The sequence below is a fragment of the Ahaetulla prasina genome, chromosome 1, assembly GCF_028640845.1.
Source record: "Ahaetulla prasina isolate Xishuangbanna chromosome 1, ASM2864084v1, whole genome shotgun sequence".
NCBI classification, from domain to species: Eukaryota; Metazoa; Chordata; class Lepidosauria; order Squamata; family Colubridae; genus Ahaetulla; species Ahaetulla prasina.
This window is the reverse complement of record NC_080539.1, coordinates 84344923-84359602: the sequence shown is the minus strand read 5'-3', so window position 1 is coordinate 84359602 and position 14680 is coordinate 84344923. Positions and strand designations below refer to the sequence as shown.

Here is a 14680-nt window from a genome sequence, read left to right as displayed (position 1 = left end):
AATAGCAAAACAAGTAAAATTATATTATCCAGCTTACTTTATGCGGTTTATATTTCTAATATTAATGACCTCTTAAGAAAGAAAACACATTTAGCTGAATTTGTAGAAAAATGGATAGGACTCAAACACTTGAGTAATGTTGTTCCTGATGGCCACTACAATCTTGTTCAGCTGAATCCGTACACAGAACTGCCACCCTTGTGGAACTTTTTGTACTGTGAACACTGCTTTTCCATGGTTCCAAGTCTTATGGTGACATTGCTACTTAGGGATGATTGCACACTGAAGAAACGTGCATTGCCTATATTCTCAGTCCCCCATCCTTAAAAATAGCCAAAGGTACACAAAATAATTGAGTTACCAAACAGGGAAGATTCTCATCTACTGACAAATCAAAGGATACCTATCAGTGGTGAAATCCAATTTTTTTTACTACCAGTTCTGTGACCGTGGCTTGGTGGGTGTGATGTGGCTTGGTGGGCATGGCGGGGGAAGGATACTGCAAAATCCCTATTCCCTCCCCACTCTGGGACCAGCCAGAGGTGGCATTTGCTGATTCTCCAAACTACTCAAAATTTCCGCTACCGGTTCTCCAGAACCTGTCAGAACCTGCTGGATTTCACCCCTGATACATATCTTGGAACACAGTTCAAGGACTCCTTATCATGCAGTGATATGTGGGTGCAAGCCCAAAACATCTGGAGTACCACTTGAATTCTATCGGCATTGACAAAATTACAATCAATCATGAAAAAGTAGCTTTACTTGGAACAGCTTATATCCTATGATGAATATTATTAAACATATCTGTCTATCCCAGGCCCTTGGAAAAGACGTGATAGCTGGATAAAAAAATGCCATAACCATTCTAAAAATCTACACCCAACTATAATAATTTGCAATTATTAGAACATTGTGCATTTTATTATTTATTTATTTATTTATTATTCAAACTTTTATACCACCCTATCTGCGTACTGAACCAACTGAAGCCTCCGGATGCTCTTCAAGGGGAGCCCCATGTAGAGAGCATTGCAGTAATGCATTGCATTAAAGTTGTATAAACATCAACACAAGACAGGACGACCCCATTCTGAATGTATTGTGAGGGGGCACTGTAGAGACAGAAAGATTTAAGATGGCTGGCTCCAGATTTTTTTGGGGGGGGCATGGCACAGCAGCTGTGTGGATGTGGCATTTGTGCTGTTAAGTTTGAAAAGTACTTCAGTTTGTTTGACTTTATATCCTTGCCCCATCATTATAGGAGTCTGATTTCAGCAAGATCAACTTCCACGAGCAGGAGTTTGTATCTCAAAGTGCAATCTGGCCTTGGGAGCTGATTTGAAGGTGCCACCTCCCACAGCTTCTAATGTTCACATTAAGTGTTCATTGGCATGGAAAGTTAAATGGGCAGAGGAGCTGGCAAATGTCATGTTGGAAGTAGCTCTTAGCAATGGCACTTACTTGCTCTTCAAAAGATGCACGCAATATTTCTGGTGGCAAACAGACACAAACCCTAGATATTTTCATGCCTAAGGCGTACATTAAGATGCATCAGTTCTTGCAGATGGCAGAATAGGTCCTCAGTTCTGAATCTGACTAAGACAAAATTGTTTTAATAGATAGAAGTAGAACTGCATCTCTTAAAAGAGAGATTAAAAGATTCCTTTTGAGTGATCCAACTTCCTGGTGCTGTCAAGCAAGCGGTTCTGCCAATATTTAAACACACTGTGGGTTTGATTAATAATTAAATTTCTATTAGAAGGAATAAATCCCAGATGTCATTGTTTTTTCAATCTACATTTTAATGGCACTGAATACTGGAATCAACCAGCCTGCTAGCAGGAGCTGACTAACACAACATAGATGAAGCCAGAAGCCAGCACTAATGCTTAACACTGAATATTTACCCAGGCCCACTAGGGATTTTTATTTAATATTGTAGCTTCTCAAAGTAAATATTAAGCAGTAGGTTTCATATTTGGCAGATGGGGGGGAAAAGCAAACAACCAAATTAAACTGCACTCTTAGACTTCCTCACTTGGTATAAATCCCTTGAATTTCATGGGACTTACTCCTGAGTAAGCTGGTATTGGATTGTATGTATCCTTTTGCCTGATCAATATGTTTAGATAAAAGTACCAGAGTTTAGCAAGTCTGCAAAAGAGCCAGTGGCTCTTAATCAGTTGAAAAGCATGTGAAAATAATCTGAATTGTTAATTGGAAGAGCCAAAAGCTGAGGTAATGCACTTCTGGTATCTAAGGAGCTGATGAGAGGTGTTATTTCACTGATAGGGAGAGTCCTAGTATTCCCGGTAAAATTAAATGGATTTTATATTGCAATTTCACAGTTATTTGGGGCCTTAATTAGCAGTTATGATTTTGCCAGACAATTTGAGTACTTGTAATAGTTTGACTAAAATATGGGTTGACTTGTTTAATCCTGCATATACAAAGGATTCCTTTTTCACTATGCTTCCAAAAAAAAAAAAAAAGCTTCCAGTAATTTCTGTAGTGGTTCTGAGTTACTGATTCCCCCCCCCCATTTTTTTGGGAGAATTATTATTTTGTTTTTTAAAACATGCTACAAAACATATGTATTTGGAGGGAGATCCATGTGGAAATCAGAAAGTCTATCCCTGTTCTTTTGTCTGGTACGATATATTCGTTTAACTAAAACTACTAAAAGAATATCATATCCATAGCCTCAGTGCTACATACTGAGACTGTGTCTTTACTATCGACGTAAACCTTTTTCACCAGAGAAATTGCTGTCTCTGAATATCTGTGTTACAAATCTGTGTTGCAGAGAATCTGCCCTCCATCCATAGCTATTCCCTGAATCTTTGGTCATGTTAGTAATTGCTTAGTAAATTGCTTCCTTGTTTATTTGCCTTCTCTTAGCGAGCAAAGAGAAGGAGCAGAAGCATTTATTTGCTTTTCCAATTGGCCCAGAAGTAAAAATGAAAGAGTTCTTAGATCAAATTCAACTCCTGTTGATGCCTGGTGAGCAGTCATAGCATGTTGCTCTTTTGATTACTTTGGATTGCCTTCTTCTTGGATGTTTTCTGACTTCCTAATCTTGCCTACAAACCTGAGATTTCCTGGTATATTCGCTTCCAAAAAGTAACCAATTCCAACCTTTGTTGCTTCTCTGGAGATCAGTTAAGGTCACTTTAGTTCAGGGGAAAATTACCAAGGTCATATTGGGAGGATGGAAATTCATTGAAGTGACTTTGCTCAGTGGCCCACCAATCAGTGGAGCTTATTACTTATTACTTATTACTCTTTGTTTTCTTGAAAGCAGACAACTGAAGCAGGAGGAAGTCAGTACCTGGAACTATCTCCAGATAGTTTGGACCTTGTGTAAATGCAGGGTGAGGATAGATCTCTGACACAGATGGAGCACCATCATTTTGAAGAGGGTGTAGCATGTCTGACAATGCCTTGTAGAACTTCTGTATCCATTTCACTACCCCTATAGAATTATGAAGGTTTCATTGAGGGTCAATTTATTTTTCATTTTAAAGATGTGAGCAATCTTTCTTCAGCAATGAAAAATGAAAATCTCTAAACCCTGGGTGAATTTTGCACAAGGTTGAACAAAATTTTTTTAAAATGTGGATGTCGCATTTTTATGAAATAAAATGGTTCTATATAACCCAGCCAAGTCTTACATAGGTGGGGGGGAAAATAAGACTTTACAGTATGTGGATTCAAAAGGTGAGTTATCTTTACAGTATCCCAATATTGTGGAAAATGAAAAGGTGGAGCACTATATTTCTGTGTGATCTAAATTAATAATATTGTTAAAACCTTTCTGACCTTTCTATATAATCATATTCCCAACTTGAAACTTGCTATATGGATCTACATTTTTATTTTTGTTTTTCAGTTTATTATTTTGGGTTTAGTATTATTGTTTTATTCTTTTTGTTTTTGTCTGTAATTTCATTTGTACAATAACATAGAATTCTAAAATTAAAAAATGAAATTTTACACATGTGTATACAGAACAGTACAATTCTTTTTTAAAAACTCAGCAAATGTATGTAAATTATGGGGGGGGATGGAATCTCGAGAAAGCTTTAATAGAAAAAAGCTGAAAAAAATGCTTTTTAAATTGGAATGTGAAACTGAGATTGAAAATATTTACATATATTTCCCATGATTCCTTTCTGATTTCCCCATCTCCTTCCTGGGATTTTTCCTCCCTTTCAGTTACCTCTTAAGGCCACATTTTTACCTTCACATATTTTTTTTAGTTAAGGTTGTTGGAAAATATTGTGGGTAATCTCCAGAGTACTTTGTACCCAGCACACTTCCAATCAACCCATATATCCAGATCAGAGAAAGCACATACAGCACTCAGATCAACTAGCAAAAATATAGTTTGATGTTTATCTGCTAAACATCAGCAAACATCAAAACATTTAACTGGCAAATAGGATAAGACAGGCAAAAAAACCACAAAACCCTCAAGGAGAGAGACATGAATAACAGGCAAGAATTTACATTATCCATGTATCTATTTATCTGCATTGTGCAAGGCATTTGAGGGACCCTATCTGAGCCAGGGTGTTTCAAGGACACCAAACATGGTTTATTTAAAGAGCACAGAATCCAGTCCTGAAAGGAAGCTACAAAAGGATTACAGAAATAAGACATTTTTATAGAAAGGTGGTCCTTTGTGAGCCATGGAGTTTGAGTAGGTACGTGTAATCTGTGGTGCTTATTTTGGTTAGTGGGCAATTCTGCTGGGAGAAGATTTTAATTAACTCTATTTGAGTTTACAGACCTTCTTCTTTGATGTGTGGATTAAGTCTGGGTGACTTACTTGGGGGTTCAATGAAGTTTGAATAAAGGATTTCCCCCTGTTTGCTATTTTTACTACCTAGATTAACCTAGTTTCAGATTGACTGTCAATGATTTAGCGGAGACACAATTCTCGGTTCATTGCCGATTTTGTTAATGTTTAAGGGAAGATGGAGACAATATAAAATAGAATATATTTTGGTATAAAACTTTCCACAGTATCAAAAGGCACAGAACTTTCCAGAGGTTCCACTGGAAACAGTGCTGTAGATAAATTGCATGGCCAGTCCCAAAAGGAGTGGTTTATGGTTATTCTAGCTTTAACACTTCGATGCACATAGACACAGCAGAATAAGGATGGGAGACAAGACAGCAGATGATTCCCTTTGCTCCTTTATTTTGCACCATGAAAGAAACAATTTGCCAAATGGGGATGAAAATCAGCAAGCTTTGTCTAATGTAGACAAAGGGTGTCAAACTCAAGGCCCGCTGGCCAGATTTGGCCCGTGGGATGCTTAGATCTGGCCCATGGGGCTGCCATGGAGACAGTGAACAACCGGTCCGGAGTGCCTCTGCCACAAAAATGGAACTCCATTTTTGCTGGCAGAGAGTTGCAGGAGGCATCACAGCTGAAAATGGAACCTCAGCAGCCCTCCCAAGCTCCATTTTCGCTGGCAGAGGCCGTCGCTTGCAGAAGGCCATTGCAGCTGAAAATGGAGCTCAGGAGGGCTGCGCACAGTCCTCCCAAGCTCATTTTTCCCTGGCAGAGCGCTCAGGCAACCACAGGCACCCCCAACACAAGTGAAGTCAAGCTGGCCATTCCCCCACCCCGCTTCCCCCGAGGTCAAACACAACTCTGATGTGGCCCTCACTGCTGGTGTAATAGATCAGAAAACTGAAGCAAAATAAAAGGTATGGAGGCCGATCAGGAACTATTTGCATGTTAAGATGTTAACTATCTTCATGTTAAAATAACTTTCGACATTTGGTTCCCAACCAAAGCATATAACTTTTGTTTTTTGAAGTATAGTTTTTCTCGCTGTACATAGAAATTAGTCATACTCTGATTGCATCTGTTCTAATTAAGCTCCACTTGTGCTATGTTCCATAGGAAATTGGTTATTATTATGGAGAGTCATTCCATACATATTGATCCAATCACAGCATAAAGGCTGCAGAGGAAATAAATTCTCATTTCCAAGACTGCAAGCTGTAGTCAGCACTCCTAACTGGGGGTACATGCTAATGTGCTAAGTTACGTGTTACAAATTTTATGTTAAAGCACATGTGTTCCAGGGGTGGGTTCTACTTACTTTTACTACTGGTTCACAGTGGGACTGTGCATGCGCGCTTGTGCAGAAGCTTTCTGATGATGTCAGGGTCAGTGGGCAGAGCATCCCACTGGTTTTAATATCGGTTCGCAAGAACCGGTCCAAACCTGGGGCAACCCACCAGTGATGTGTTTACAAATGGAACGGAACCTCATGTTTGGAATGTTTTTATTGCTGCCTCTACATAAAAAAAATATGGATTGCGTTTCATCTTAGGGGAAGCAGTATATGTTACTTGCATATGAGGGTGTGCATGGATGGAAGAAATAGAGAATTCTATAAATGTAAACTCAGAGACCAAATCTTAGGTTAGTTAAAATTAACATCTATAAATTGAAGTTCTGGCATAGTGACAAACGGGTTATTTATATTCATTTATATACTGTAACTTTGAAATGAAAATTTCAAATCGTTCTCTCTGAATAGTGGCTGCAATTCTCTCTCTGTGTACCACTTTGGGACTTACAGCAGCCATTCACACTTACATATGCACATACATGCCCCTAGAATGCTGTTCATTTTACACCCCTTAAGCAAAAACACTGCATAAGGCTGTTGGTTGCCTACAGGCTCATGAAGACAGGTGTGTGTGGGTGCGGGGGTGGGGTGGGGTGGGGAGCTAGTGTGAAATATGTATTAATATTTAATCCAATCAATTTAGATGAACTTGATGCTGCAATTAGCTAGCAGTGCCCATCTGTTGTGCAGAGTACAACAACAACTTATTAAATAAGTGGGAGAGGGGAAAGGAGCTGCCAATTACCTTTCAATTTATTCCTTAATAAAGCATATACAGTCTCTACAAAGAGAGATCCAGATGGTGAAGGAAACTCTCCAGGCCATGCTGGTGCAGCTTCAGCCAACTAAGGAGGCAGGAGAAGATGCTGCCGCAAATTTCCTTGATGACAGCTGGCGTCTGGGAAAGGGAAGCTTAAAGGAGTAGCAAGCAGGAAGACGGAAGGAAGATTCTGATTCCGATTAATTCACGATTCTTCCTTGCAAAAATGGAATACCATCTTAGCTGACTTCAAGGATTTTCACTATCTCTGCAAAATTAATGACAGCCAATATTATGGAGCCGGGGAGATGGCAAATAGAAACCGGAGGTCTTCCCAGAGAAATAGTGGTGCTTGCACAATTCACCTGGCAGGTTCTAGAAACAGTTTTCAGCAACAGCCCATCCTTCCTTTCCTAAAACTGGTAATTTTAAATGATGCCTCACAGAAACATTTGAGTAATGTCAATGTGTTTACAAGCTGCTTGGCTTAGTTCTTCCTGTACCTAAAATGCAGCCAGGAAACCCATAAATTCAGAAGTCAAAGGAACAAGAATTTTTAAGAACAAAAACCCAAGGATGTTACCACCACTGGTATAATTCTATCAGACATTGACATGTGGATAAGATTGCCAGCAGAGTAATAGTTTTTATGGACATGAATGTGTTTCTAGAGAGGCTCTGAAGGCTGGGAACAGCAAAAAACATAACTTCCTGAGCAACCAGAAGTTGGCAAACGGGCAGTTTCTGGCATCCGGACAGCATCCGGGTGGGGGAATGCCGTTTTCGCACTCCCCAGACTCATAGAGAGGCTCTGGAGCCAGGTGAGAGAAAAATGGGCCTTCCCCACCACCACCCCAGGCCCTCTGGAGGCAGGAAACAGCCTGTTTCCCTACTTCTAGTGGGCCCAGAAGGCCCGAAAATCAACTGGTATGGGCGAGAGCTGAGCTCATGTGCCCACTGATATGGCTACATGTGCCATAGGTTCGCCATCACGGTTCTAGGGGAACAGAGGCACAGGATAACAGAACATCAATGTTTTCCCCACAAATAAGTAGCATCGTTAAAAAACACCTGATTGGGGTAAAATGCATTCTGTTGCATCTTTTCCTCCAAAATATATTTAAAAGAGAAAGAGACCAAAAAAAAAAAAAAAGCAAAGAAGCCCTACTAACTTGAAGCTGAAACTAAGAAACAAATTTTGTTAAATGAAATGAGGACTGTACATACCCATTGGCACTCCGTATAGCAGTGATAATTAATATCAAAGGATCACATAATTGCTTTTCAATTATTTTCATTTAGTCTTAAAAACTGAGAGCAAATGCTTGTTAATTCTAGAGGCAAAATTATTTAAAGAATTAACTAATGATTTTAAAAACTTGAAATTCTCAACAATGATTAGTCTGATTAAAATATACACAAATGTTTCAATGCTTTTTAAATGTACATTTTATATATAAGCAGATTCATTAGTGATACTTTATTCAGGTTGTGTACAAATAATTTTTAAAAGCTGATCATATATAGCTTATTGTATGTTAAACTTTCAGAGTTTTAACCACGACTATCCAACTGTATTTTATTTATATGCACTTTATTTGATGTCTTTTGGAATAAAAAACCCCCAAGAGTTTCTGAAATTCATACCAACAATGAACAGAGGAAGTTTCTGTGTTTTGTTCTTTGCAACAAAGTAATAATGTTGTAGCTGCCTATATTTTCTCCTTCTGGTTGTATATTTGAGTATATGTGCACACTGGGGAGCATAGAGTGATCTATGATTCAGGTGACTGGGATGAGGAAGGAAGAATTTAAGAATGGGGTAGGGCTGGCCTTGTGTCTCTTTAGAGAGATGTTTATTTTCTGGACTGGTTTTTTTTTTTTCTGGAATGCTTTTCTCCTCTGACCCAACTTAGATCCAGCCCATTTCAAATTCAATACTTCCTAACTGGCTCAAGGTTGACTCAGCCTTCCATCCCTCCGAAGTCGGTAAAATGAGGACCCAAATTGTTGAGGGCAATATGCTGACTCCGTAAACCGCTTAGAAAGGGCTGTAAAGGCCTGTGAAGCAGTATATATGTCTAAGTGCTGTTGCTATTTTGTTTGACAGCTTCTCCCATTTTACCAGATTTAATCCCGTTTGGTTTCTTTTTGAGAGAATGATTCTGCAAACAAGCAGAATTCTGAGTACCTTTATATAATTTATCTCCAACATTCAGTTAGGTTGGAAGGAATAAAAGGTGTCAGAACTGTTCAGTAATAGGACTGATGAGCTCCTAATGACCAAAATGCATCTATTTTCTTTTTAGAAGCAGATCTTCTTTCTTGCAGGATAGGGTTATGTATGTAAAGGCAGAACAGAAATTTCAGCTGACTCATGAGGCAAAATTGTCTTTGAACAAACATTATGAGATTTACCAGAACTCAGAGGAGTGGTTATTGACAGACAATCCTGGGAAATAACGTGTATCAGATCGTAGTTGGAAATGACTGAATGATTGCACAAGAAAAAAAAGCATTTGGGGATGAGTAAGATCATGCTACTTCTCTACGAAAGTACATTGGATTGATGATAGTCATAATATAGGTAGTCCTCAATTTATGACCACAACTGAGCTCAAAATTTCCATTGCTAGGCGAGACACTTGTTAAGTGAGTTGTGTCCCATTTCATGACATTTTTACCACAGTTAAATGAATCATGCAGTTGTTATGCGAATCTGGCTTTTCCCCGTGGACTTTTGCTTGCCAGAAGTCAATTGGGAAGGTTAGAGATGGTGATCTCAGACCAGTGCAACCGTCACAAGTGCATGTCAGTTACCAAATGCCTGAATTTTGATCACATGACCGTGGGGATTCTACGACAGTGTGATCGTGTGATCAAATGTAAGTGTGAAAACCGGTCATAAGTCACTTTGATTGCTGGTTCCTTTACCCAGATTGTTGTTGTGTCGTGTCCGACCCATTGCGACCCCGTGGACAATGTTCCTCCAGGCCTTCCTGTTCTCTACCATCCTCTGGAGTCAATTTAAGCTCACGCCGACTGCTTCAGTGACTCCAGCCAGCCAACCCGTTCTCTGCCGTCCCGTTTTCTTTTGCCCTCAATCTTTCCCAGCATTAGGCTCTTCTCCAGTGAGTCTTTCCTTCTCATTAGGTGGCCAAAATATTTGAGTTTCATCTTCAGGATCTAGCCTTCTAAAGAGCAGTCAGGGTTGATCTCCTCTAGGACTGACTTGTTTGTTCGCCTTGCAGTCCAAAGGACTCGCAGGAGTCTTCTCCAGCACCAGAGTTCAAAGGCCTCAATTTTTTACCCAGATAGCAAATCCTAAAAAGTACCTATCACTTCAGTATCTATATTGTGGATTCTAAGGCTGGGTGCTGCATTTGTCATTAATTTGGTCTTCTTTACATTTAAGCTTAATCCCATTGTTAACTGTGAACCTTGACTTTCATTACTACAGCTTGCAGATCATTTGCATATTTAACTCTCAGAGCACTGGTTGTTGATGTTTCCTCTTCCAGTTTTAAAACCATGCTCGTCGTTTTCCAATCCAGCTTCCCTCAATATATGTTCCACATGGAGATTGAATACCTAATGGCAGAGTATATTATACAGTCTTGTTTCGCTCCTCTGGCAAACAGGAAATATTTTGTCCCATAGATGCTTTTTCAAGAGGCAACTGGACCTTCTTGTTTTTCTTAGAAGAAGTTTCGCTTCTCATCCAAGAAGCTTCTTCAGCTGTGACTGGATGGTGGGGAATGGAAGGATTTATACTCCTTGCAGACAGCTGGTCATTTGCATTCTTTTTAGAGAGTCCTTGAGGCCACTTGGAGGTTTGTCTGCGTCCTCAGGGTCACCTGCGTAGTGCAAATGTACGTGGAGCCTTCTTGGAAGTTTGTTTTCGGCCCTGTGTCCCTTCACTGTGGAACACAGCCTCTTGAAAAAGCACCTTTGGGACAACCATGTACTGGATGACTGAGAATCTTCATAGACAGGAAACATTTTATTTTGCCATTCTCCACTTACTCTGCGGCTTCTTGACCTGTGAACTGGTTTCACATGAACACAATGAAATATTTGGGGATTCCCATTTTATTAAGCGCATTCTACAGCTCAGCATGATCAACACAATTGAAGGCCTTTCTATAATGAACAAAGCACACAGTGGCTCTTTGGTATTTTTTGGATTGCTGAATTACTCAGCATGCATCAGTAATGATGCCTTGTATTTCTAGGTCTTTTCTGATAGTTTGACTATTGGCACCTCCCTTTCCGTATAGGGCTCTATTGGTTAGATAATCCTAAATCATATTTTGCTGGCATGTAAAATTAAGGATATTGTATGATAGTTGGCATACTATGTTAGGTCATTTTATAAATTTGCTGGCATAACTTGGTTAGAACCTTTACTGATTCTTCTGCTTACTTGCCTGGGTAAGTAGTATTTACTTCTAGTACTAGAAGTTCTTGTTAAGGAGAAATTCCTATTAAGGAATCTCTTCTAAGACATCTTGGATGTTGATACCTCTATTGTTCAATATTTCAATACTCTTTCCATCTTTCTTGATCTTTGAAGCAGTTACTTGAATGCATTGGCATTCTTTAGCTTACCAATTCAAGATTGGAACCTCTTATTGAATTTAAAAACTTTTTAAAAATTTGCCTTATTTTTCCATGTTTTTCCCCTCTTTTCAGTGTCTTCAGAGTTGTTGTAATACTACTGCTTATCTCTTCTGACAGCTCTATAAAAACCTTTTTTGTGTCTTAAAATCTTTATATTTCTTGTCTTTGGCTTCTTTTCTGTTCTTTGCAATTTACACAATTTTTTATGGCATTCCACTTTACGCTCTTCCATTTCTTGATATTTGGCAATCTCTTTTTCAAATTCATCATTAACATTTAAGTTCATTTCACAGTTCCTCTGGTTCTATCAATGAAGTTCAGGGCTTCAGTGATTCCTGTGGTTCCTCTTGAAACTGTTGGGTATGTGCTCAAGATAATACGATGAAACTCATTCTTTTTTCTTCCACCTTAGCTTAATTTGTCTTGATCAGTTTGTGACCTGTCAGCCATGTATTTGCTGTTGCAACTGAACTATTTTACCTTCTTGTACCAATAATGCAGTCAATTCAATTTTTATGTACTCCATCGGCATTCCAGTCTCCAATCTCAAGAAACAAGTCTTATCTACCTGTTCTGTCAGTTTCAAATTGAACTTGATCATAAAACTCATCAGCTTCTTCCTCTTCTGCTTCAGTGGTTGGAGCTTAAACATGGATATCATATTAAACAGTTGTCCTCAAAATCTAGTTAATATTATTCAATCATTGACTGCACTATAGTTAAGTAATGTTGTTGTATCCACTTTTTAATTATGAAAACAACATCCCTTTTGTTTATATCCTAAGTTGTAAACCATGTGATCTGACTGAGAATATCTGATTGTGGTCCGTTTCAATGCAGTGATGCCTAAAATGTCAATATGAAGTTGATCCATTTCATCTTTTACTGTGTTGATGCTTCTTAAGTTCCATGTGCTCAATTGTCCAGAATTATGACGGTGATGAAAAGTAACATTGCAGCCAATCCTCACATTTATGACTTTCTCAGGTTGTAAAGCAAAGGAAAGCTGAAGTAAGATTGTTAAGCACAGTCATGGTTTTACTTAGCAACCACTTTGCTTAACAATTGAGTTGCTGGTCCCAATTGTGGTTGCTAAATAAAGATTACCTATTCTTGTAGCTTCAGATTTTCTTTTCTTGCATGGCAACTTCAACAATTAGATGTCTTGAAAGATTTAATCTAGCCACATCATAAACGCCATTAGTATTCCAAAGGACCCTAGCTGTTCCCCTGTAGAGTGTTGAGTGTCATCCAACTTGAGAGGCCTTACATGTGGCACAATACTGTCAATCATTTTTTCTTTTCTATGCATTATTTTCTTAGTAAAGTACAAAAGGGTTTAACCTTTGATTTCTCCAGTGCTGTATGCAATGAGAGCCTTTGTTGTTGTCACTGAAGTGATCTTCCACCTCCAGAATCTTTCTATTCTATTATTGCCAATATAGCTGTCTGCTTGCTTTAACTGGGCAGCTGGGGTGTCTTCACACCTTGGGTGACTTTGTTAGGATTCTTAGCACTTACTCCCATAATTCTTTACATGTCGTTCCTAGAAAACAACAATAGGGCACTACCTCAATAGGCTTACTCCTCCACACATACTTTACCTCCGGACTTAATAACTAATACATGTAATTAGCTATCCCTTGCTTCTTTTTTGTCCTTTGTCCTATCTTTGTGAAACTCAGCACACATGTTCAAAAAATCACTGGCATGCATAGTTCACTAAAGGTAGAAGTAAAGGTTCCCCTCGCACATACATGCTAGTCATTCCCAACTCTAGGAGGCGGTGCTCATCTCTGTTTCTAAGCCGAAGAGCCAGCGCTGTCTGATGACAATTCTATGGTTATGTGGCCAGCATGACTAAATGCCAAATGCGCATAGAACGCTGTTACCTTCCCACCAAGGTGGTCCCTATTTTTCTACTTGCATTTGTACATGCTTTCGGGCTGCTAGGTTGGCAGAAGCTGGGGCAAGTAACGGGAGCTCACTCCGTTACACAGCACTAGGCATTCAAACTGCCGAACTACCGACCTTTCTGATTGACAAGCTCAGCATCTTAGCCACTGAACCACTGCTACTCCACTACTCCATCACTATTCCACCCCAAATATATCTTAAAGGGGAAGAGAGGGGACAGAGACTCTCCATGAAGAGGCAATGGGAAAGGAGGAATAAGAGGAGTGGAAATGGAAGATTGACCAACCTGATCAATAAATTCTGACCTATTGACCAATCTGCAACTCAGAAGGTTAGCAAATCTATTCTACTGGGCTGTTTTGTGCTGTTTGCCTTCGATTAACTGCTGGATTTGTGCTTCATTGTTTTGATTTTGATTTCTGGATGAGAACCATCTTCCATCTGCTTTTAAAAGTTCATCTGCAAGAACTATATTATGGTGGAGAGGAATGGAAAGAAGCTGGGTCTTACTTTATTCGTTTTTGAAATTCAGGAATATCGGGAATGGGGAAACTGCCTTGAAGGAGAACCCCTTCCATCTTGGAGGGAAGGAAAAACCGAATATTTCAGAGTAGATTCTTGGTTTGGCTTAGTTTTCAGTGAATTCTAAAGAGTAAGGTGGCAGAACTGTGAAACAGTGTTTGCTTCCTGAAAAGAAAAACTATGGTGAAATGTGATGAAGGGAAAAGTAATGAAATTTTTGCAATCTGTCTTATTTCATGAGAGGGTGCAAGTATATTTGAGAAAGAAAAACAATCAGTTGAAAAAGGACTATGGAGTCATTTTAAACATGCTTAGAAAGCAAAGAATAGCAGGAGTTTGCTAGGCTCCACAGCCAGTTTACATTGGCAGTTGTGGGTCACAATCAAAAAAGCACAAGATGGCAGAAGTGGCCTCATGACAGAAACTCATCCCTTTGGGAGTCTTTGTGCAATGTACGTATTATAGAGCAGGGGTCTCCAACCTTGGCAACTTTAAGACTTGTGGACTTCAACTCCCATAATTCCTCATCCAGCAAAGCTGTTTATAGAGGCAGTGTCCCCACTTTCACCATCTGGTTTTTTCTCTCCTTTTTTTTCTTTCTTCTTTGCTTCTGGGCATAAATTTATAAAGTTCCATGTGTATGCTGCTGTTTGATCCTGAACCTAAAATCGTTCCATTGGAGGAGGACTAGAAG

At 39.3% G+C, this 14680-nt stretch overlaps 1 protein-coding gene across 1 annotated transcript in view; it reads left to right on the top strand.

Annotated features, from left to right (window-relative positions):
• DISC1 (DISC1 scaffold protein) overlaps positions 1–12526 on the top strand; it is a 176551-nt gene extending 164025 nt beyond the window's left edge. The window contains exon 11 of the mRNA XM_058166515.1: positions 6942–12526. Within this exon, the coding sequence (XP_058022498.1) occupies positions 6942–7089 (148 nt within the window). The 3' untranslated portion in view covers positions 7090–12526. The remainder of the gene's footprint in view (positions 1–6941) is intronic.
• Positions 12527–14680: the final 2154 nt, after the last annotated feature.